Source organism: Penicillium daleae (assembly GCF_028827525.1).
Source record: "Penicillium daleae strain IBT 16125 chromosome Unknown utg000004l_segment0_segment0, whole genome shotgun sequence".
Taxonomy (NCBI): Eukaryota; Fungi; Ascomycota; class Eurotiomycetes; order Eurotiales; family Aspergillaceae; genus Penicillium; species Penicillium daleae.
In genome coordinates, this window is record NW_026623152.1 from 1813659 (window position 1) to 1836581 (window position 22923).

Consider the following 22923-nt stretch of genomic DNA (forward strand, 5'->3'; position numbering starts at 1 on the left):
TTTTGGTCATAGCCGCTTTACAGGCCTCCCCCAAGCGAGATTCGTCAAAACTAGCATATTTAGGTATGTTGGTGGTTAAAATAGCTAGATGTAGCCTAATTTTCAGAAAGAGACGGGGAATGTGGCGTACCCACAAGCGAAAGTGGTGGATGGGCCAAAGGGCACGGATAACCGCTAGTCCTGGGAGGACGATTTAGCGTCTGTGCATTTAACCGTAAGCACCATTCAATTGCTCTTTTAATGTTAGAAGTTTAATATCGGATAAATGACATCCCTGTCTTCTACGAATTGGGTCAAGGGTAAATATTCGTCGCAAGCTACTCCGTACAAAATTATTAATAAAAGCTATAAAGGTAAGGTCGGTGCACATGGTAAGGAAGCTTTCAGTAAGCAGCTTACTGTGGTTGAAATACCTCTGAAGAGCCATCAGCATGTTGGGCAGCAGTCTCCTCAAGATACTTCCCCTTCTTGCCGGAGTTGGTCACGCTGTAAATCTCTCGGTTGCCAGAGATGGAGGAAATGCTTCATCTCCGCTCATGTACGGAATTATGTTCGAGGACATCAATCACTCAGGCGACGGTGGTATCTACGCAGAGCTGATCCAAAATCGCGCATTCCAAGGTAGTATCGAATTCCCCTCCACTCTTGCACCATGGGAAGCAGTCGGAAATGCAAAATTGTCCCTCCAGAATAATACTGTACCACTCTCCTCGGCTCTTCCAACATCCGTGAACGTGGCCCAAGGAGCTGGCTCTAGAGCGGGAGGAGTAATCGGTCTGCAAAATCCCGGCTGGTGGGGATTAAGCGTTAAGCCGCAGACCTACACGGGTAGCTTCTGGGCCCTGGGCTCATATAAGGGTCAATTCACTGCGAAGCTGCAGTCAGCTACCACATCCCATGTCTGGGCAAGCGTACAGATCAAGTCAGAATGCGAACAGAGTAAATGGGTGGAGCACAAGTTTCAATTCAAGCCCCCGGTTGCTGCTCCTGATACGAATAACACTTTCGTCCTCGAGTTCAACACAGGACATGGCTCAGTCAATTTCAATTTGATTAGTCTGTTCCCCCCAACATATAACGACAGACCAAACGGAAACCGTCCCGATCTGATGAAAGGCCTGAAGGGACTCAAGCCAAGCTATTTTAGAATCCCAGGCGGAAACAATATGTGCGTCACATCCTTTGGACATTCCGGCAAAAAAGATTTTGGCTAATTATCCATTAGAGAAGGAGATACCTTTAACTATCGTTGGAAATGGAATGAGACCATCGGTCCCTTGACCCAACGACCTGGACGACCAGGAACATGGGGCTATGAGAATACCGATGGACTTGGTCTTGTTGAATATCTCCAAGTACGCATTTCCCTTGCCCAACGTGGAAACTAGCTTACACGTTGATAGTGGTGTGAAGACCTTGAAGTCGAGCCAGTTCTTGCTGTCTGGTCAGGAGTGTACCTAAACGGGTATAACAACGCCAATCCTGATGTGATCCCCGAGGCAGATATTGGCATCTATGTTCAAGATGCTTTGAACGAATTGGAGTTCATAATGGGTGACGTATCAACAGAGTACGGAGCCTTGAGAGCATCTCTTGGGTATCCCAAGCCATGGAAGATCAATTATGTCGAAGTAGGTTTCTTCTGATTCCATTTCTAGCTATAATCAAGGCAAGGGAACAAATAAACTAATAGTTCACGGCACAGATTGGCAACGAGGATAATCTTTCGGATCCCGCCTCTTATACAAGCTACCGCTTTATGGCTTTCTACGACGCAATTCATGCTGCTTACCCAGATATGAAACTCATCTCATCCACCGGTGACCTTACTGCTGTTTCTGGCCACAGCGGAACGGATTACCATGAGTACGCCAGACCCAACATCTATGCCACCCAGTTCGGTCTCTGGGATAACGCAAACCGTTCGCATCCTATCTTACTGGGTGAATATGCAACTATACAGGGTAATAAGGCCGACCCATCCACACCAGTTGACTGGAGTGGTGCTGAGCCAAGGTTGCAATATCCAATCTGGGTTGGCGCCGTGAGTGAAGCGATTTATACCCTAGGTGCCGAGAGGAACGGTGATATCGTCATCGGTGCAAGTTATGCGCCAGGCTTTCAGAATTTGAATGACTTCCAGTGGAGTGTAAGTTTATCTGATATCTCGATTACAGTTCACATGATTTACACGCAACGCTAACCTGCTTTGTAGCCTGATCTTGTCTCCTTCAACGCAGATCCAGATCAAGTTGCTTTCTCGACTAGCTACTACGCTATCCAAGTATGTAGAGTCTTGAAATGCCAAGTCAACATCAAATAGAAGATGGACCACTAACTATATAACCAGCTGCTCTCTTCCCACCGCTATACCCATACCGCACCAATGACTTCCGATTCAGGATTTGGACCCGCTTTCTATGTGGCAGGTGTCAACTCCGGGACAACCGAATATACCTTTAAGGCCGCCGTTTATAATACCACTGCCCCTATACCATTCAACATCGATTTTGAGGGTCTGAAACAGGGCGCCAAGTCCAAACTTACCGTCCTCAATGCACCAAGTGGACTTTCCTACAATGTTGCTGGAGGACAGAATGTAGTCAAGGAAACCGTTACCGAGCTAGTGGCAAAGAAGGGTGGAGTGTTCTCATTCGAGCTGAAGGAGTATGACATTGCAGTCTTGACTACCTTCTAAGCAGCAACTTGTCACCGAACTACCATACGCCCTAATTTGGGGAAGGACTACTGACAACCAACCAACTTGGAACAGTCAGCAAGAATTAGATTGGGCAAAAGGGATTCTGCCACGCTATGAAAGACTATAGAGTCACGTGACAAGGCATCATAGCCAGGGTCGGATCGACTGGATATATAAGGACACTCATTTAGCACACATGTATTTATCTATTCGCTATCAATCTCATATTGTTACTTGGAAACCACCTTGGGTGCTTTGCACTTCACAGTTCACCTTCAAGACAACCCATCCTACAAGTAGGGGAGCCCACATATTGATCCCACTTAGTGACTTAGTTGGCACACACTTCTGGCACATCCTGCAAAATACTCTCTAGGTGTTATGGGCTTAACTACTTGTAGGGTAGAAAGCCTGCCAACTAGGTAGGAGAGCAAAGCACTAAGTCCAAAAATCATAGAGACTGTTTCTTGAAGCGCCCTATCTCTCTCCTTCTTGGTTTTTATATACAGTCTTGCTTTTCTGAAGGGAAGGAGGGGTAAGTAGCCAGATATAACAGGTCACACAAAATATGCAGATTATAGGATAACTCTCCTCCGGCAAGACGGAGACAGAAGAGTAGCTATAAGCCATCGAATCGGTACGTTATAGCTAAACCCCTTGGTGGCCTTAGGCCGGAAAGTGTGAATAGCCTTATGCTTAACCGGAGGCACTGACCCTGGCATCCCCCATCAAAAAATAATTCATATAACCCAGGTCCTATAGGGTAAGCCCCTTCTAGCTATAAAACTACTAATATTCTTTGATAGGAAGATAATTCAGGCTATCTTATTAAAAGATCTAAATGATCCGATCGGAAAATACCAATATTTGAGGTACTTAAGGGGGGGGGATTGGGTTTAAACCTTAAATCCCCCCCCCCCCGGCCCCCGTTGGGCGAGACTATATTTAGTGCAAAACCAGCTTCACCATTTTCTCATACTTGTCCTCATCATAGGCGCAACAGCCAAGGCGCTAGCTCGAAAACGGGTACATTTCAATGGACTCTTGGTATATTACGGTTCTCGTATTTTTCACGTGACGAAACATCCCTCCACATCCGGCCTGTAAATTGTTGTCGTCACCAAAGAATGCTGATACTGTAGCTATTGAGGAGATTCACTACTAATGACATATTGACTGAGAGAAGGTGCTTGTCTAGTTTTTGTAATATACAATGCGAATGTAAGTTTGCTTGACGGATCTGTTAATGACGAGCGTTTTGACACTATCCGAAAGCAGCATACAGTATCTGCAAGTAGCATCCGGAAGCGGCAACAATTTAAGGATAAGGAATTAGTTCTGTTTCTAGACTCCTTTTAAAAAGGAAATTATCCAGGCTTCCTCTGACGGCTCTACTTTTGTATTCTTGTCCATCTTTGGTTTTTGAGCTCTCACTCTACATGTCGATAAGATGACCCTGCTCAATAGCCTCCATCGGGTGCATCTGGTGAGATGGAACTTGAAATTAGCCTTATTTGCTACAGCAACACTCTTTATCCATCTCTTGATTTATTCAAGCTTTGGCCAAAATGCCGCCTTGATTGGAACCTTGAGGTATGTACCATCGCTCAACATTTTCTTTGAAGTATATTCTGACCACTCAAGAACGGCACTACTTGATGGTCAACCTAGCACTGGTCGGGGCCACAATACCCATTCTACCGACCAGGGGGGAAAAGATAATTTTATCCAAGTAGCTCTTCGCAGCATGTTTCGTGACAGTCTTCCTATTACTGCCGAACGTTTTGTTAGTCCTACAGGAAAGGTCTATTCACTCAAGGACCAACCGAGATTTACCGAATCTCTTGGAAAGGATCTGTTGATACTTGACGTCGAGACGCGTCCTCTTCATGGTAATGGCCAGATTCTGAACGGGCGCCCCTTAAATCTCGACGACGCAACATTCGATACAATGAGTCGACTGGATCATTATATGTACGGTAAGAACGTTCGTCTCTTTCCTATCAAGTGAAAATCACTGAATCTTCTAGCACGCACACATGGGTATGACTATAAGCTCGTCAAGGCCTGCGAAGTCGATCTAAAAGGAAGCTACACCAAGGTCCCCGCGATGCAAAAGCTCTTGCGAGATTACAAATTTGTCGTTTTTTTGGACGGAGATACACTATTCCCATACCCTCATATTCCTTTCGAATGGCTTATGAACCTATGGGGTATCACTAATGAGACTTTGATTGCTATGCCGGAGGATGTCAACGAAGCGTGGAGCTACGACTCTCGCGGTGGCTTGATTCTCAATTCCGGATTTATAGTGGTACAACAATCCGCTCGCACCCACGAACTACTCGATGCATGGGCCACCTGCCCTCAGGAGACACGATACCATGGGTGCGCCAAATATAAGGATGATTGGCCAAAAGAGCAGTACACTTTCTCAAACTGGGTTCGGTATGACTTTAATCGGTCAGAAGAAGTGATAGCTATTCCTTGCACACATGCAATGGGCTACCCCGGCGCAACTCATGGCGGGGATATCTGTCATGGAGAGCTTATGACACATTATACCACGGCGAAGGGAGAAACATCTGCGGCCGTCCAGAGATCGATTATGCAGTATATAATTCGAGAGGTGCATCGACAATTTCACCACGAATATGACGAGGTGGTACTTGACGAAGTTGAGGGATAACGAAAGACAGAGAGACACGGGCAAATTTAGGGGCAAGCGGCCTTAATACCGGGAGGAGCAATACAGTATTAGTTTTCTAAATCAAAATCAAGCTACAGAAAAAATTCGTAGCCTCGTACTCACTTGGTAGTCCAGAACTTTGAAGATACCTAGTTAATACTAGTAATTCTTCCTGATTAAAAGTATGAACTCGTCCACATTTGCCACACGTGAACAGTCCGCGAATTTGCATTCATTCTGATGAAATGTGCCCGAACGTATTCATCACAGCCTCAGTTTGATCTTTCCGTTATTGTGGCCACAAACCTGACATCATATCTTGATATACAATTGTTCTGTTGTCTTTTCATGCACTGATCTGCCCGAAATACATTCGATATTGGACCGTGGCTAGATGATTTATATTCTTAATATTACGGCAGGTGATTTTATTCCCCTGCAATGTTCATTACTCTACACCCAGTTTCGGGGCTAGTGGCTTGGCAATAGGATCCGAAAACAATCAATGAATGGGTAGTGGTGAAGCTACTTTTGCTCCTATCTATAGCCATCACTACTCACCCGCTCATTTTAAGTAACTTACAGACGGATACGAGCGAAAATAAATCCCCAGCGGCGTCAATGCCAACGAAAAAGAAACTGATTCCTCATACAGTTCGATGAACATAGATGTCCCAGTAATGCGTCGGTACTCCTGCTACAAGCAGACATGCGCTTAAAACAGCCAGTAATATGAGAGGCAACTCTGAGCCATGAGATTTAGCTGCTTTCAACGCAAATATCAGCCCAGTTTCGATGCCACCGAAAGTAAGAAGAAGGGGAGCGACGGCGGTAATGCACTTTGTGACAGAATATTTCTATTTAGAAGTCAGTACTATATAAACAACGATATCAGGAGGCGAACAAAGCCGACCTTTCCGTAGTAAAGATACTGTGCTCAAGTAACAAGACTCAAGGCTGTAAGAATCTGGGGCTGTATTCTTAACGCCACATTAAACTCTTCCACGATGTTATACATCCCGAGAGGGACCTCTGCCGCAGTCCATAGAAGCATCATTGACCCTTGTAGACCTTCAGTATCGTGTCTCCTGTAATTGATAATGATTTGGGGTAGAAGCTAGAAAATGTTAGCATGAAGGAGTACAGCCTCACACACTATGATGGCCTACCTGGATAGACCAACACACCTGTGAGAGTTATTAGTGGGAGAGATTTAATAGGCCGAGCAGGTGAACCAATCGCGCCAAGGGTGCCTAAGATGTTTTCTGCTATAGGAATGTTCATTCTGAGAAGGCGGGATATCAAGTTCGAAATAGAGCCTGAGAATCTAAGAGGATCAGAAAAGTCACTTATTAGAAAAGAGCGATTCGTTGGTAGCACGTGAGGGTGGATATTTCTGGGAATTCTAATTGGACTTAATCATATAGGCTAACCCCTTATCAGCACGGAGGCTACGGCGATCATGCCAGGTTGCTAGAACTGCCAATCGATTTTACAAGATCACCTACGGTATTACGGTTTTATAACTATAACTCATCCGTTTGGTAAACATATTACGGTTGTCATTCTGCCGGAATTACAAAACTGTATCCTAAAGCAGATTAGCGTTTCCCGGAAAATAATTCCGGGAAAGAAGTCGTAAGAGGATAGAGGTATACAGCTAGATTGCTAAGGCTACTAATAGGCTTAGGAATGCTAGCTGAAAGCGGTATAGCTTACCCGTAGGCACTGGCCTTGGCATCCCCTATCAAAAAATAATTCACGTAACCTAGCCCTTATAGGGTAACCCCCTTCTAGCTAGAAATCTACTAATATTTTTTAATAGGAAGATAATTTAAGCGATCTTATTAAAAGATCTAAAGACCCGATCGGAAAATTCCATTATTTAGTAGAGTTAGGGGCGGGGGGATTTAAACCTTAAATTCATGCCCCGGCCCCCGCCAAGACTTTCTTAACTATATGCCCTCCCGCATGACCCGACTATATTTAGGGTCATGCTATGCTCTGTCTAAAACTAATCGCCTGTAGGTAAATCAAACCATATATACATCACAAAGCACGCATCGAAAGGAAGCAACCTTCAAATGTTGATTTACTTAAGGCTTCATGTTGTATAGCGATAGACTAGCCAGCTTTGAACCCCCAATAGCCATGAGATATATCCTTTCCTCGACCACACTTCCGGCAACTTACTTGTAAAGCTAACATTGATCCTCCGCGCCCACAATTTTCACAGTCTCCCAATAATAGAGAGTCAAAATATGTGTCGAGCACTTCTTTCACGAATTCTGGCACATGGGCGGCGATTGAATCGTACAGTCATGCTCGAAATCGCCTTGACTAACATATACTTAATCACTCTTTTCTAGCGCCACTGCCAGGGCCTTAGCGCAGATCAATCATTGAGCGGCTGGCATTAAATTGAGGGACACCGTAATATGCACCGTGTATGGTACTGTATCTTGGTATAATTGTTCTTGTGGAAGCATCGAGTTGGTTCGGCAGGCATGGGGTTCGGCGTTTCGGGGATCATCACGTGACTATCCTAGGCAACCAACGTTCTGTGCCGTCCCATACCTTATTAAATGCAGCAAATTACGTACCTCAACCTTGGGAGTGTTTACACGGGGTCAAATAATTCTTCGATCTAAATTGATGTGATTTTTTTGAATTTCTCAGTATTAATCAATGGCCGACAGACCAGCTCCGTATACCATAGCCATCATCGGCGGTGGCGTCGCGGGTCCCGTCCTCGCCCTGACAATACTCTCTAACCCCGTCCTCAAGGAGCGCTATAAACCCGTGATATACGAGCGCCTTGCGCGTCCCAAACCAAGCGCATTCCCTGACTCAAAGAGCCACGGAGAAAACAAATCCACCGACGCTCATAGCACTGCAACGTATGCAGCTGGTGCCGCTGTTGCCCTGACCTCCAACGCCCTCTACCCTCTGTATGTCCTGGGGCTGCGGGACTCGCTGGACTCTATTAGCTCTGAGACGGCACGAATCAAGATCTGGCGCGCCTGGGACACCGGGAAGCATAAGTACTGCCAGCAGTTGAACAATCCGAACTGGCACGAGGACTTGGGGACGAACCTCCGGGTTGTAGAGAGGGCGGGGCTGCAGCGCGTGGTTCTTGATAGGGTGCAGGAGTTAGGCGGGGAAGTGATCTGGGAGAGGAAGGTTACTGATGTGAAGAGTGCCACTGGAGGGGGTGTTAAGGTGTGCTTTGAAGGAGGGGAGGAGGTCGAAGCGAATCTTGCTGTTGGTGCGGATGGGGGCTGGTCGGTTGTGAGAAGGCATATTATGGCGACAGCAGCAGCAGCAGACGGCAGGCACGGTGCTGATAGATGGAAGCCCGAGTTTGCATACGCGGATGGGATTTACGGTGTTTCCAAACCCATGGGCAGGGCCCGCGCAACCGAATGTGAAGAAGATGTGCAAGATGGAGACACGCATTGGGTTCTCCTCGACTCAGGCACCGCATCAACATGGGCTCTGCCTGGCGGCAGGCAGTTCTGGACTATTTCTTTCCCTTCCAACCTTCCTCCCAAGAGGATGACCGCTGCTGAGCACCTGCAGAAACAGAAAGTGGATAAGCTCTATGGTGCGGACTTAATACTAGGTGGATATGACCTGCAAGAAACGCGGGGGATTCTGAAGAGGTACGAGAATGCCTTTCATCCTATTGCGGGGAACTTTGAGGAGTTGTATAAGAGGAGCGAGAGGATTGTTAGAGCCCCTCTGTGGTATCATGCTTGGGAGGAGAGTGAGATTGGTGGGAAGAACATCGTTGTGATCGGAGACGCTTCACGATTGATGCTGCCGACCAGCGGCCAAGGTTAGTCTTACCTCATTTTTGCTTTCACCCAGTTTCGTCTTTGAAGAGGAGAGTGGCAGTGATTGACACATTCAAAGGAGCGGGATTCGCCATCGAAGACGCCACCGTTTTGGCTAATGAACTACTGAATAACCCGCCCTCGTTAGAGAATGGCAGCTTAGATTTCTCTAGAGCGATTGAGGCGTATGCCCAAGCTAGGGTTCCAAGGTCGAAGAGCATGACCAAGCAGAGTTATTGGACAGGTCAGCTAGGGCTGGGAGCTCGCTGGTGGTGGCGGAGTTTAAGAGATTTTGCGACCACGTATATGCCCCTTGGAAGCGATTCGAAAGCGTAAGTCAATCTGATCTCAGTGGCAAATGCGTTGAGGTCGCGGCTAATTCATCGTAGGAAGACGGGCAAGAAACCGAAGGATCCGATGGGCTGGCTGTATGAGGTACGGTATAAGGTTGAACTGAGAGAAAAACAGAACAATCTGAGAGTTTAATGTATAAACATGACATGAGTATATACCTAATTGATTTTGATATCGGAGGTCGACTTTATGTTGACAAGTGATCGATAGAATGATGTATGTAGTACAGAACACGAGGATATCGTCAATTGGAGACAAATTAGGCCATGTACAGAGTTAAACAGGGCTTTTCGCCGCCCGTTGTATTCAGAATCATGTGCAAAGGCTCTAGCATGTATGCGAAAGATCGGCACTTGTGCGCAGCTTGGCAAGGAAAGTAGAAGCCACCTGGCAGATGGTTCGGCCGGGAACTCGACCTTGAGCGCATGATTTGCAGAGATCCACTACAAGGTTCTATGGAATTCTACGGTCTCATTCGCATCATGTAATTTACGTTGTTAGGTGCTGTAACATACATAGCTGTTTTACCCAGTCCCTCAATGTAATGCGGCCCGCTCAATAATTGATCTGCGCTAAGGCCTTGGCGGTGGGGTCAGGAAAGAGTTTCTCAGTGTAAATTGGTCAAGGCGATTTCGAGAATGACTGTACTTCGCGCGGACGGATGTGTCTCTTAAATGAAACTCGAGATTGTCTCTCGATAAGCGAACGACGAGCTCTTTGAGCGCCGCATCGTGGCTTAATGGCGAGAAGAAGACATCGGGTATCGAATCTAGATATTCAAAGGGGTCAAAGTGACCCACAATTCTGTTCGAATATTTTCCCGCGGCCGCGTCGCAAAGCTCCGGGATGCAGTATTTATCGCCCACAGCAAACAATTGCGCTTGTAATTGAAGAGCAGATATTGATAACGGCTGCACATTGGGTAAGACATCTGTCGGGCTATCATAAATAAGCTCTGAATAATCTCCGGTATATAAGTAGTCCAGCATTTTTCTAACGACGGGAAGCGCTTCGTCAATCATCTGGTACGTAGAGTCTGCTGCTTCCTGTGTAGGAACCTCATGGGATATGAGAAGAGCAAGACCGGCTTAAGAGAAAACCTGCCTTGAAATCTCCCTTGAAAGCAGCTCGAAAGACAGGAGATTGTGAACATAGTATGACTTTATGAACGTCGAGATCGACTCCTTCGCAAACAATTTTGAGATCGGTAAAATCGCCTCTTTCACGACATCTTCCGTTATTTAGTAAGGATCTGCACATGTCGGAGAGAACATACTCCGAAAGCTTATTAATGATGCGCTGGAGTTGTGTTGACGAAGAGTTAGGCATGATTGCGTGAGTTATAACAGGAAGCAAGAAAACACAAGATTGTTACCAAAAGGTTTAGTACTTGGATACTTTAAAACGCCGAAGGTCAGATTACGTAGTGTAAACGTCAGGCCAAATGAATGATGTGCGTTAAGGTCTTGGCAGTGGGACCAAGAAAGAGTCTCAGTGTGTACTGCTCAAGGCAATTTCGAGAAATCCTGTAAACATGTCAACAGTAGATGCGCCTTGTAGAAACTTGAAAGTCTGTACAAAAGTTGAATTTTAGCCAAGTGCATTGCCATGCCCGATCGCAACCGAAAATAAACCGAGGTGGTTCATACGTAGGGTAAGGGAGAACTGGCTTGCACTCATACTGTACATGACACATAAATGGGTGCCTTGTCTGATAGGACTGTGATATTCCTTCCAGGTAACCCCCACACCCTGCGGCTGCAACAACATCACATCGGCGAATCCCAGGCACTTAGTTATTGGATTTGAAGCTTAATCAAGGCGGAACAAGACCGGCTAGTTTGGGCACGGAGCAAGGTCTCCGCACTTTACCGAGTGATCAGGCATGAGGGGTTGGTTGTACGGTTGGAGGTAAAAGGAAGGCATGATATGCCCATCAGCCAATCAGATTCAGAGATTCAATGCTCGATCTTTGACAATAACTCTCTTTACCCATTTAGAGAATGTTCCGAAGGCGGAGTAATGTCCTGGGCAGCGGTAAGATCTCCCGGCATTTTGGGTGAATAAACCCCGAACTACCACCAATCTGGCTAGCCCATTCAATGATTGGTACGATGAACGAGTGCTGGTATCCCTTTAAGGCTATGTTTTCGTCCCCATTTTTCCGGGGTTGGTGGAAAACGGCGCCGTCGCATTCGAAGAAACATGCATTTCTCCGCAGTAGTCCCTAACCGTCACCATCGCCCCTTTGATTCCGAGGCAATTAAATGTAAAGCGACGACAAAGACAATTCGTTTACGGGGAATGGTTTAAAGATTATACAGTGACTTTATCACATTTCTCTGAAACTGTTCATGGCCGTGAACCCTTTCTTTTCACCATGCATTTTTCCGTGGCCGTTCTTGTTGTGGCAGTGCTCCCGACTGTCTCTGCACTAGCATTTGACGGCGCTGTTGGCTTCGGCTCTGTAGCCACAGGAGGCACTGGAGGTACCACCGTCACGGTTACGACTTTGGCAGATTCAGGAACAGGCTCCCTACGGGACGCTGTCAGCGAGCCAAACCGGATCATCGAGTTCTCCGTGAGCGGCTATATCGAGCTTGAGTCGGCCCTATCACTATCAAGCGACTTGACCATCAACGGGCAGACGGCTCCGGGCAATGGAATTGGAATCATGGGAGCCGAAGTTTCGGTTAGTGGCAAAAGTAATATCATCATTCGCAACTTGCGCATGCGACAAGGAACTCTAGATTCCGACACAGGTCATAGCGCATTCAACATGGGAGATGCATCTAACATAATTCTCGACCATTGCTCGGTTGAATACGGCCAGTGGGATTCCATCGATGCGGTCGGAGCAGTAAACATCACCGTCTCCAACTCGATTATCGCGTTACCGATTGGGCAGCAATTCGGAGCTCATGTTGAGACGGGCCCTTCCACCTTCTATCGTAACCTCTGGGTTAGCGCTCATAACCGCCAGCCACTTTCCAAAGATGATACCCAGTATATCAACAATGTGGTATACAATTTTCAAGCAGCTTATACCTCAGGGAACACAGGCGGCTACTTCTCCCACGACATCATCGGCAATTATTTTATTACGGGACCAAGTACTTCGACTGCGAAGGATGCATTCTACCAGATGGATTCTGAGCAAAGCGTATACGCTTCAGGGAACTATCTCGATGACAACGAGGATGGGGAGCTAAATGGAAGCTCCTACAATACCGTTGGCTCTGCGACTATGCTTTCTGAACCCTGGGCGTCGGACTCCTCGAGTCTCGCTACTCTTTCGGCTGCAGAGGCTGTCACGTACGTCTTGCTGAATGCGGGCGCTTTGCCCCGAGATGAGTTAGATAGCTTTGTTATCGGCCAGGTCACGTCGTATGGAACACAGGGGACATTATATAAGAGCCAGACGTCTACAGGACTCTCTAATGGAGGCTATGGGACTCTCTGATTACATTGATCTCTGCCGCCCACTGCTCCAATCCTTCCGTGTGCATAGCGAAAACTTCCTAGCTATATCTATTCAGTGCTGCTAGCATAAAACTCAGTTCCCATTATATTTTCCTTACCTAATGGAATTAGTTACAGCTTCTGTTGCAACTGTCGTCTGCTGCACGCTATCGATCTTTTTGTTGAACTACTCGCAGTCAGGACGTATTCCAAGTTCAGATATTCGGTCTCGGGTATATGCATATGCTGATACTTTAGACACCTGCAGCCGATTTATTTAGGTAGGTAGGTGCTAACCCTTTTCCAATATAGCTTTTGCTGAGTACTCGGCATTAACAATACTAGGGTACACACATCCTAAATGTTCCTTTACGTATATAGCGGCTACCGCTGCAGCATATTCTTGCCAGGTTTTCACTTTTCCCGAGTCCGCATAGTCACAGATGCCTCGGATAATGATATATAGGAAGTCATTTATAATCCTAGCTGCCTCTATCTCCACGTATAGTAAGTGCCCGCTAAATGCTTTGTCGAGGGAATCTCGAGCCTATACATCCTTGACTACTTTATTCCCGGATACGATTAGGCTATAGTTCACCCTTACTTCTCTTTAGGTCCTTACTCCCTCTGCCTTCTCTAATAAATACCTATTCTCCTTATTTACCAAACTAATAGCCTATAAACTAAGAAGATATACGATAATTATGATGATTGTCTACTATAACCTAGATAGGAAGTAGACTTCCCTCGTAGTCTAACGTACCCTCTCAGATACTAATGATAGGTCTTCTAAGTACTTAATCCTAGTATATTTTAGCGCTAACCGTAGGAATTTTCTTTCCATATTATCTAGGTACTTATTTATCTTCGATCCGTATATCTTATAGTTACTTTTTAGTAGATTCGATATATCAAGTAGCGTATTCGGAGGTCTTTTTAACGAGCCTTTATAGATAAACTACTATCAGCATATGTGGGCCGAGGGCCCAGATTGCCATTTTGAATCCTGCCTGCCTACTAAGCAATCTTCCTGGTTTTACCGCGGAGAAAACCCTATCTTGTTTACCCCTCTTTGATCTATCAATTTGATCTTCAACGATCTCGTGGACATTGCCTATCATTAAGGTTTTTTATTTAGGGTTTTTAGGGTTTGGCTATAGTGATAGCGTAGGGGGTTTAGTATATAGTTTGTTTTAAAAACAAAGATTATTAAACCTTAGTATATGAAGGTCACGTGCTTAACTTGCGGCTAGTATCGAGGGTAACCGCAAGAAGCGCTTATGTATAGGAATATATATATATAAGGACTTAGCAGTGTTTATGTAGGTGTCGAATATTACTTTTGATGGGTGGGTTAAAGTGTTCCGAATTAGGTTTAGCTTGTCGTGCAATAAATTTAAATGACGTGCCGTTAATAAATCCTAATAAAAAAAGACAAAGTGTTAGACAAGCAAAGTGTTACACAGGTAATGTTTAGTATTCGTATGTTAGATTGTAGAATTAAGGCCAGGAACAAAGTTGATTCTCTTTGTTATAACGAAAGCAAGACTGTCCCCGCTAAATTTACGGAGTTAAGTTCGGAATGAGTGTTGCATTGGTCACAGATCTTCGTCGGAGAAAATATCACTTTGCCAGCGGAATAATAGCTATCGATAAAATGTGAGGTCAACCTCGGTAGTCCGAGAAAGATATATGCTTACCAGTTCCGAAAATTAGTAGAGGGCTTGGTCGGTATTTAGGACTTTTACGAGGTGCAACTAGTTATTCGGTCTGATGGTGGACTAATATAATTTCTCGTGTTGGTATGCGTAGCCCCGCTGGCTTAGAGCAAAGCATATAAACCTGTCGTAATTCTGGGGAAGAATGCAAGCATGTTAAGAAAAATCGTCTAGGAGATCACGTTCGAGCCGATGTGGAATCGGCAGCCTACGTTTTCTGTCAGTAATGGCAAATGTTTTCTTTCGCGGTCGAAGGCTGTAGAAGTCGAGTGTAGCAAACTAAAAGACAAAGAACATTTTCGGGCGAGAGATGATCTGTAAGTGACATTAATATTTTGATAGGAATACTCTTTCAACGTATTCTTTGAGGCTCGTAGTTTTCCTCGGATGTGCAGTGGGAGAAAAGCCTTCTCATGAGGAGAACTAAAGGAGAAGGTGAAGTATTGAAGGAGCCTTAAGCCACCGTTTATGAAGATAGGCTCACGTAGCTAGACCTGTCTTTTCCCTCACTCAGCAGCATATTATTTCCTCCTCTTAATGCAAGCTACACCGAGTTGCGTGATTTGCAGTTATATATTCAGCAATGCGAGCCTGTCTATTTGGGTAAAGGGTTCCTGATAGTCCCGGAGTCAAGTTATTCGAAATGTTTAAATTACTAGTCAGAACCACGACCTTTTCATCATCAACCATAAGATTCGAGAGCCCCCTTCCACTAATACAATTATTCAGTATTGAGAATTGGCCACGACTAGCATGGTGTTGAACCTAGTGCACAGTCATCTGTTAGCGATTATGCTTAATTTATTTTACGTAGCGATCTTGAGGTTAGCTTTGTCTTCCATTTTTAGCGAATCCTACGTCATTTCTGTTACCTCGCTTTGCTTCTTTTATTTCTAGACATGGACGTTAAGGAAGTTATCTTGTCAAATCCCAAGCTCCACCGAATATGATACCATGAGTTGCACAAAGCTCAGAAGAAATGATGGAAACAGGCCTACAAGATTTAGAAAGGGAGATGGAGAGAGCAGAATCTTGGCAATGCTATTGAATAGAAACACGCGCCACAGAAGTTCTCTGGCCGCGGAATCGGTTAACTTTCGTTGCACGCCTCAGCCATCGCTCCACTAGCAAGACCATTGTACGAGAACGATCAAAGACACAGGGTATGTCACTCAGATTGCTCTAAGGGAGGTCGGCGTAGTAGGAGTACGGCTGGTTCAGCAGATAGAACTTATCAGGCTGAGGACCAGTGCTACCACCATACCAGACAGGACGAGTGAGGTTTTGGGGGGTATCCGTACGGGGCTTCTCTGTGAAGACCTGTTCAAAGGTTTTCGCCCACTGCACACGGTTGTTCAGACCTTCAAGTCCCCAGAGATTCTGGAGAAAGTGAAGGAAGGACGTGTGAGTGTACTCGGAGTTGGATTCATACATGGTACCCTCCTCGTGGATCAACGTGTTGGCGGGGACCCAAGGAGAGATCAAAAAGGCAGGAACGCTACGGATAGAATTAGTCTCTCTTTATATACCAGGTAGACATATCACTCACCGAACACCAAGGCGGTCAAAGTTGAAGGTAACGTTGAAGCCCTCGGACTCACCATCGAAGGAGATTCTGTCTTCGGGGATAGGGACGTTCATGGGAGGTGCGACGTGGTCCGCAAATCCACCGTGCTCGTCGAAGTTCAGGATAATCAGGCTGTATGTGAAATGTATCAGCAATCAGTCGTTGATGCTGATATCTACCATGATCCTTCCTAATGACTTACACGTTGTCCCAATACTGGGAGTTACGGACAGCGTCGTACAAGTGCTTGATCATTGCAGAACCAGCAGCAATGTTGGAAGTCGGGTGCATAGAGGTGACGGTGCAGCATTCCGGGTTGATGTACGAGAACTGTGGCAAGGTTCCTTCCTGGAGATCCTTGTATAAGTTGTTGGCGGTATCGAGCTTGTCCATGGCATTCTTCTGAACCCACTCGTAGTTCCAGGCGTCGACGATGTCGGATTCATAGTACTGCAGCACATCGTCAATTCCTGGTTCCTGCGGCAAAGCCAAACACACTCACATTCTTCCAGGAAATTCCGGAATTCGAGAGGGATTCGAAGATAGACATGGCACAGGTGGTTCCAGTCACATTGTTGAAGAAGCCAGCAGCCTGGGTGGTGTCATCGACAAAACCACAGGTGGAACCCGAGGTTGCAAACTGGCGGTTTGGGTTGGTTGGACCAGGGTGCTCAGCGAACTAATTTCCAAATACGTCAATGGATTTCTGTCTTGAATAGTAAGGGAAATAGTACGAACGTAGCGATCGAAGAAAGCAAAGTTCTCGGCGATCTCGGCCAGCGTGGAGGTGCTCTTCTCGTCGAAGGCTTTGATGACGAAAGCAGACTGACCAGGAGTGAGATTGTACCTGGCAGACTCGCGGTCAACGAAACCCTGCATAGTAGGAACAGAGTCGTTGTTAGGGTAGTAGGTCTGGAAAATCTCATAGTTGGTACCAGCGAAGTCGTGGTCAGGATCGTCGAAGGGAACCTCGCCCTCGTTAGGCGCAGCACAGATCGAGTAAGGCTCGCCATAGACTGTCCAGTTAGGGTTACTGTATGGGTTGCAGAAGGGCTCCGTGAGATGAACCAGGTTATCGATATCAGGATGAAAATCCCAGTACCCAGCAATGTTGTCGAAGGAGTGGTTCTCCATCATGAGGTAGATAACGTGTTTGACCTGCAGTAGGAGGTCAATGTCATCGGCCCTTTGTCAGCACAGGTTGGCTTCTTACATTGCCTCTCAAACGCTGCCACACATCGCTGCTCAGGCCGGACTTGGAATTAGAGGAGATATTGATAATGGCAAAATATGGGCACTTTACCTAGAACCACTGCCGCCTGGGGCAGCGAGAACTGCACCCATGTTGGCCACGGCACAAACGGCCATCAATCCGAAACCGGACTTCATCTTCTTGGATGTACGAGAGAAAACTAGTTTGGTTGTTGTTGATGGACTCAAAATCCGCCTCGTCGCAGCATATGCAGGGTTTTTTATATGGAATCTCCATCAATGAGCTGACTTATAGTGCAGATTTTTGTACGATCTTGAAAATATACACGTTCTCTTGGCAAGAACTCCGGTTGGCTGAAATGAAAATAGCGTTAAGCTGTTGCTGCACACTTGCAGCTATTGAGTGGAAATACTTTCTTTCACGTAAGTGGGGGCTGCACAGAAGCACTAGGCCCAAGCTAGAAGGTCTATAGATGCGATCTTGCAATAGTTGTAAGAATAATGTACTTCAATGGTTTGCTAGACACACACGGACAGCCTTAATACGCCATGTTTTTGTCTACAATGTTAACGGAGCATACTCATATACCGCCAAAATTTATGCTGATTATCATCACGGCTCTATGATCTTGCAGTTTCGGTCTCGGTCGGTATTGTCTGAGAAGTATCTTTCATAATAGCTCCGACATAGCAAGCCACATTTGGTGGTGTCGGAGATTGACCGATTGCTGACGTTAGACTCCAACTCTCGGCACGTGGTTCAGAGCACTCTTACCCCAAATCTATTTCCGTTTAACAACTTTGGAGAGTATTTTCTGGATGCATAGGCCAGGTTGGAATATGATTGGTGTCCGGGTATATTAAATTCCCCAGTTAAGATTTGTACCTGGGATAAGGCAGCCCACCCGCCGTGTCAAGCTTTACCAAGCATTCTTTTCCCGAAAGTAAACCACCAATACCCGCTAGTGCGGTTATCGCCGAGGCCGAATCCCCGCCTATGTGGAGGCACCGGAAAGAAAGCAACAAGTCCCGATATCCGTTTCCTGCGAAAACTTCACCACGCTCCCTGGCTCACCCGATTGCTTCATTGTATGCTATAAGAGAGTGTAGTAACCGGCCCCGTCATAATTCCCATTTATTACAGACCCTCGAATAGCAAGGGTCTCCCACACAGGATGAATGAATATCACCGATTTGATAATATGCTTTTACTAGGCACACCATGCAAAAGGCACAAAATAGATCCTCAGTTTTCTCAACCTTAACGCTCTATAAAGTCCTATAATTGAAGACATTATACATACTAAAATTTGACCTTGAGTTTAGGGACCTCTCTTGTAATAGCATGATTTTTGGATAATTTCGAACCTACTAACCAACGGAGTAAATAAATATCAGCACTCGAGGGGTCCCAAAAGACTTTCTCTCAAAACTTAATACAAGAATTAACAGAGGATTCAAACACTACTTAGAACTAGACCTAAAATAAATATTTTTTAACTGGTGTTAGAGAAAATATAACGCTCATATATGTTCCTTTGTACGGTCTTCCTCGTAAAAAGTTACATTATCGTATGGGTGGTATTTAATATACAAATGTAGGACCCTTGGTATGCGACGGTCTGTAATTAATGGTGGTTTGTGAAAGGGCCGGTTAGATAGATGTACTATTAACAAAGGGAGCTATACACTTGACTGGCGAGGAGAGAGAAATCCAAAGACATGCCACCTTTCCTCTTAAGCTAACCCGACCCTAATAGTAGCCCGACACTAATAGTCTTGATCACCCCAGTTACCATCGGACGGGGCCGGGCTTTCATCATTGTAGTACTAAGAACAAGGAGCGTACGCGCAAATCTTATCCGAGGAGGAATGAAGCATACCAAAGGGGCGCCACCACATGTCCATGCCCTCTCCGCTACCATCAGGCTGGGGAATTGTGCCGAGATTCCAGTTCCTCTCGAGGGTCACGACCTGAGAGAAATCTAGAAAGAAATCAGAATTACAGTATAAGAAGAGCAATAACTCTGGGAATACCCACGGTCGTAGTATTGCTGGTCAACGCAATCATAGCACTTAATAGTGTCGTTACCCAGGAGGACGGTATAAATCGAGTTAGGCAGACCGAAGTTGTCGTTAATGTAGATATCTTTGGGTTTGTGAGTAAACCCTTTACCGAACGATGCTTGCCGCGGAAGGGTTGGGCTACTTACTGTTCTCATCGAAAGTAATGACAATCAAAGTTTTCTTCATAAACTCCTTGTTGCTTAGCATAGTGTCCATCAGATACTGTACGTCCTCTGCGGTGAAAGAAATGTTGGTGTTGTGGGCGTCGTTGGCAAGATTCGGGGTGTAGAACATATACATAGGAGCATCGGCACCCAGAGCAACGTCGTTAGCAAAATTCTGCTCAGCGTTGACAATTTTCTGGCAGCGAGAAGTGTTGTTACGGATGTTGTCGAAGGACATAAAAGGGTTATGCTTTCTATCCAAAATAAGTGGTCTCGTAATGTTGATTCTAGTCACGAATAGGTTTCTTACCGGACATAGAGAGTGGAGTCGTCCTCGGAGATCGGATTGCTCTCACTGTTCTCCAGGGGGTGTAGCCCTCCATATAGGCCTTCCAGAAAATACCTATTTCAATTAGCCTCTACTTCTTAGCGGGAGGAATTGATTAGAAGTTAGGTTAAACGATCGTACCAGCGGGCTCGAACAAGTCAATCAGACTCATCTCGGTGCTGTTGTGGTCGGCATCATCGTAAACACCAGCAGCAATTGTGTTTGAAATCATGGTAATATAGTTCGGCTGTAGGGCTAAGTATTAGGATCATCTAAGCTTAGCTATCAACCGGATAGGAAACATATTATTTACCTGAGACGGATGAGTAGTGCCTAGAAATTAAGCAAGACGTTAGGGAGACGTAGTTCATTAGTGGTGATCTAAAGAGAATACAAATTAGCGTGGTAGTTGCCAAGCGTCATGCCCATGTTGGTGAGGTTGAGAAAGTAAGGGTTGCCGAAAGTAACATCCTTGTTGGTGTTCTCCAAGACTATCACCACGTATCCTAGTACAATTATCAATATTTCAGTTTCGCTTTTGTCGTACGCCAATGAATTGTTCAACTTACGGTCAAACCACTTTCCCTTGGGAGGAGTGACCTTCTTAGCGTCGTGGAGGTTCTCATCACTCGTGGCTGCCGTCGCCAAGGACAGGCCAGCCAGAACCAGGCCAGTGGAAAGCTTCATTTTCACTCGTACAACAGACAGTGAGGTTTGTTAGGTACGCGATATGAAATTTGGCAGATGAACGATGGGGAAGCTACAAGTTTGCCAAGACTACGCTCTCCATCAGTACTTGTTGCGCCCAACAAGACAGTTACTCCTGCTGGCACGTGTTGCAATGGGATGCGCTTTTCTGAAATATTATTTCCATCAAGGTAAGACATATCAATCCACTGTTATGGAAGCACATGTGTCGTATATTTTCTCTAATTTGCTGGTGCGTTGACGAGACACCTGACAGAAACCTCAGGACCACACCTCCGACAAGATCCGGCCGAATGCACAGGGGCGGTCAAGCCAAACTTACGTGCGTTGACGACGCTTTCCCCCACCCGAACCTAATTCCCCAGTGCGCTTATTGACAAGTGCTTATTGACAAGTGGGTTAAAGACTCTCCCGAGCGTCGTTGCGGCTTAGAAGGGCCGTTATGTCAACCGCTCTGCGGTCATGAGACTATTGGACGAAATTTCGTAGCTGGGATTGCGAGAAATTTTTGGCTAGCACACGATTACTCGTGCCGCATAAGAGACAGCTGTATTGAAAGTAAGCTTCTGGTAGCTATTGAAGCTGTCAGAAAAACGCGGTGATTTGAGCATCAGGATCTATCCAATCACAGAATGAGCGGAGGACGTTCTTAACGGAACAAAAAAAGGCCCAGCGTATACTCCGCCTGACTGTTATACGTTGATTGCAAGGTATGGCCAAATTCATACATGCGGAGCGCGCCGTAGTGTGTACAAGGTCCGTGCAGCCCGTGCAGCCCTCTGGCGATATTGCCATTCGTGTGGGGCCCAGAAAATCGGATAGTTCCCGATTTATTACTCCTGCTGAATGGCTTATCCAGCCGATTTAGAATCGGGTAAGTGCTGCCTATTCTAACCGACCGTAAAGATCTTGTAACACTGCATGAACCACTCTGATCATCACACAGATCCACGTTGCTTGGCACCCGTCGCGTCTCCACTGGCTTGCGTGTGGAGATTCGGCTTCTTCCCTGAACCTAGAGCGAAGACAGAAAGCTGAGCTCGACAACCAGTCATTGTGCTTTTAAGTGCCCCATGAGTAGAACCTATCTAACGAACTAATTACTGTTCCTATCGGGCGAGAAATCAGAGCCCAAGCACGTGTTGGAGATATATCTATAGAATATGAACATTAGACACTGGGCAGCGTTAAAAGCCATCTCACGTCAACGAGAGCTCCCAGAGCGAGACACAAAATGCGGCCCACACTGTTTTGGGCAGCTGCCCTCGTATGCGAAGCCGCTACGTCCTTTGGCAAGCTGGTGGCCCATGACAAGAACTTTTACCCGGATAATGTTTTACGTGTCACCGCAGAAAACGTCCCTGTCGCTTGCGAGTCTCGACTAAGCGTGCTTGTCAACGGCACTTCACCAGGGCCCGCAATCCACCTGTCTCCGGGGAAGATTACCTGGATCAGGGTATACAATGATCTAGAAGTTTTCAAATTGACTATAGTATGTCTAAGGCAGTCTAAAGAAAATAAGCGCCTATCCTAACATTTAAATATAGCATTGGCATGGCCTTTCCCAGCGAATGGCGCCTTTCTCGGATGGCACTCCACAAGCATCGCAATGGCCCATCCCTCCGGGTCACTTCTTCGACTACGAAATCCAGACTACTCGCGACGATGCTGGTACATACTTTTACCACATATATGTGGGGATGGACGAGGTGTCGGCCTTAGGAGCACTTATTGTGGATGATTTCGGAAAGCCGCCGTATGACTATGATGAGGACCGTTTGCTTATCTGGAGTGACTATTTTAATAAGGCAGACTACAACATGACGGTTGGTCTGCAAGCGGTACTATTTACGTGGCCCGGCGAAGTGAACTCCGTCTTGCTCAACGGCGTTGGAGTTGTAATTAGTCACGAGCCCAAGAACTCCGGTACCTGCGCACTGCCTATTATTGAGGTAGATCCTGGTAAGAAGTACCGTTTTCGCTTCATTAGTTCGACTGCGCTTTCGTTCCTTATGATCGGTTTTGAAGGTCACCATAAGATGGCCGTTATCGGAGCTGATTCGCGGTATACTAAGCCCGCCCCGATCGACCGTATGCAGATCGCCTCTGGCTAG

General features: G+C 46.0%; 8 protein-coding genes across 8 annotated transcripts; 5 read left to right on the forward strand and 3 right to left on the reverse strand.

Moving 5' to 3' along the window:
- Positions 1-431: 431 nt before the first annotated feature.
- N7458_004277 (alpha-L-arabinofuranosidase A) lies at positions 432-2698 on the forward strand (the record flags this gene model as incomplete). The annotated part of the gene is made up of 6 exons (XM_056907659.1): positions 432-1168; positions 1226-1355; positions 1404-1631; positions 1706-2149; positions 2216-2284; positions 2351-2698. 6 exons carry the CDS (start codon positions 432-434, stop codon positions 2696-2698), a joined length of 1956 nt encoding a protein of 651 aa, XP_056768386.1.
- Positions 2699-4448: 1750 nt separating this feature from the next.
- N7458_004278 (uncharacterized protein) lies at positions 4449-5390 on the forward strand (the record flags this gene model as incomplete). Its single annotated transcript, XM_056907660.1, has 2 exons — positions 4449-4680; positions 4732-5390. The coding sequence occupies 2 exons, from the start codon at positions 4449-4451 to the stop codon at positions 5388-5390; spliced, it is 891 nt and encodes a 296-aa protein (XP_056768387.1).
- Positions 5391-6037: 647 nt separating this feature from the next.
- N7458_004279 (PQ-loop repeat-containing protein) lies at positions 6038-6507 on the reverse strand (the record flags this gene model as incomplete). The annotated part of the gene is made up of 2 exons (XM_056907661.1): positions 6038-6247; positions 6337-6507. Coding segments are annotated over 2 exons (381 nt in total), but the record flags the coding sequence as incomplete, so codon positions are not given.
- A 1571-nt stretch (positions 6508-8078) lies between these two features.
- On the forward strand, positions 8079-9733 carry N7458_004280 (FAD-dependent oxidoreductase; the record flags this gene model as incomplete). Its single annotated transcript, XM_056907662.1, has 3 exons — positions 8079-9231; positions 9309-9561; positions 9619-9733. 3 exons carry the CDS (start codon positions 8079-8081, stop codon positions 9713-9715), a joined length of 1503 nt encoding a protein of 500 aa, XP_056768389.1. The 3' UTR covers positions 9716-9733.
- A 2230-nt stretch (positions 9734-11963) lies between these two features.
- plyC (polysaccharide lyase family 1 protein) lies at positions 11964-13046 on the forward strand (the record flags this gene model as incomplete). The annotated part of the gene is made up of 1 exon (XM_056907663.1): positions 11964-13046. One exon carries the CDS (start codon positions 11964-11966, stop codon positions 13044-13046), a length of 1083 nt encoding a protein of 360 aa, XP_056768390.1.
- Positions 13047-15945: 2899 nt separating this feature from the next.
- On the reverse strand, positions 15946-17719 carry N7458_004282 (uncharacterized protein; the record flags this gene model as incomplete). The annotated part of the gene is made up of 6 exons (XM_056907664.1): positions 15946-16261; positions 16313-16462; positions 16533-16780; positions 16833-17009; positions 17069-17516; positions 17634-17719. The coding sequence occupies 6 exons, from the start codon at positions 17717-17719 to the stop codon at positions 15946-15948; spliced, it is 1425 nt and encodes a 474-aa protein (XP_056768391.1).
- Positions 17720-19372: 1653 nt separating this feature from the next.
- Positions 19373-20788, reverse strand: N7458_004283 (uncharacterized protein; the record flags this gene model as incomplete). The annotated part of the gene is made up of 8 exons (XM_056907665.1): positions 19373-19527; positions 19584-19691; positions 19756-20027; positions 20084-20162; positions 20243-20356; positions 20415-20434; positions 20496-20607; positions 20671-20788. The coding sequence occupies 8 exons, from the start codon at positions 20786-20788 to the stop codon at positions 19373-19375; spliced, it is 978 nt and encodes a 325-aa protein (XP_056768392.1).
- Positions 20789-22043: 1255 nt separating this feature from the next.
- Positions 22044-22923, forward strand: N7458_004284 (uncharacterized protein; the record flags this gene model as incomplete). Its single annotated transcript, XM_056907666.1, has 2 exons — positions 22044-22301; positions 22357-22923. The coding sequence occupies 2 exons, from the start codon at positions 22044-22046 to the stop codon at positions 22921-22923; spliced, it is 825 nt and encodes a 274-aa protein (XP_056768393.1).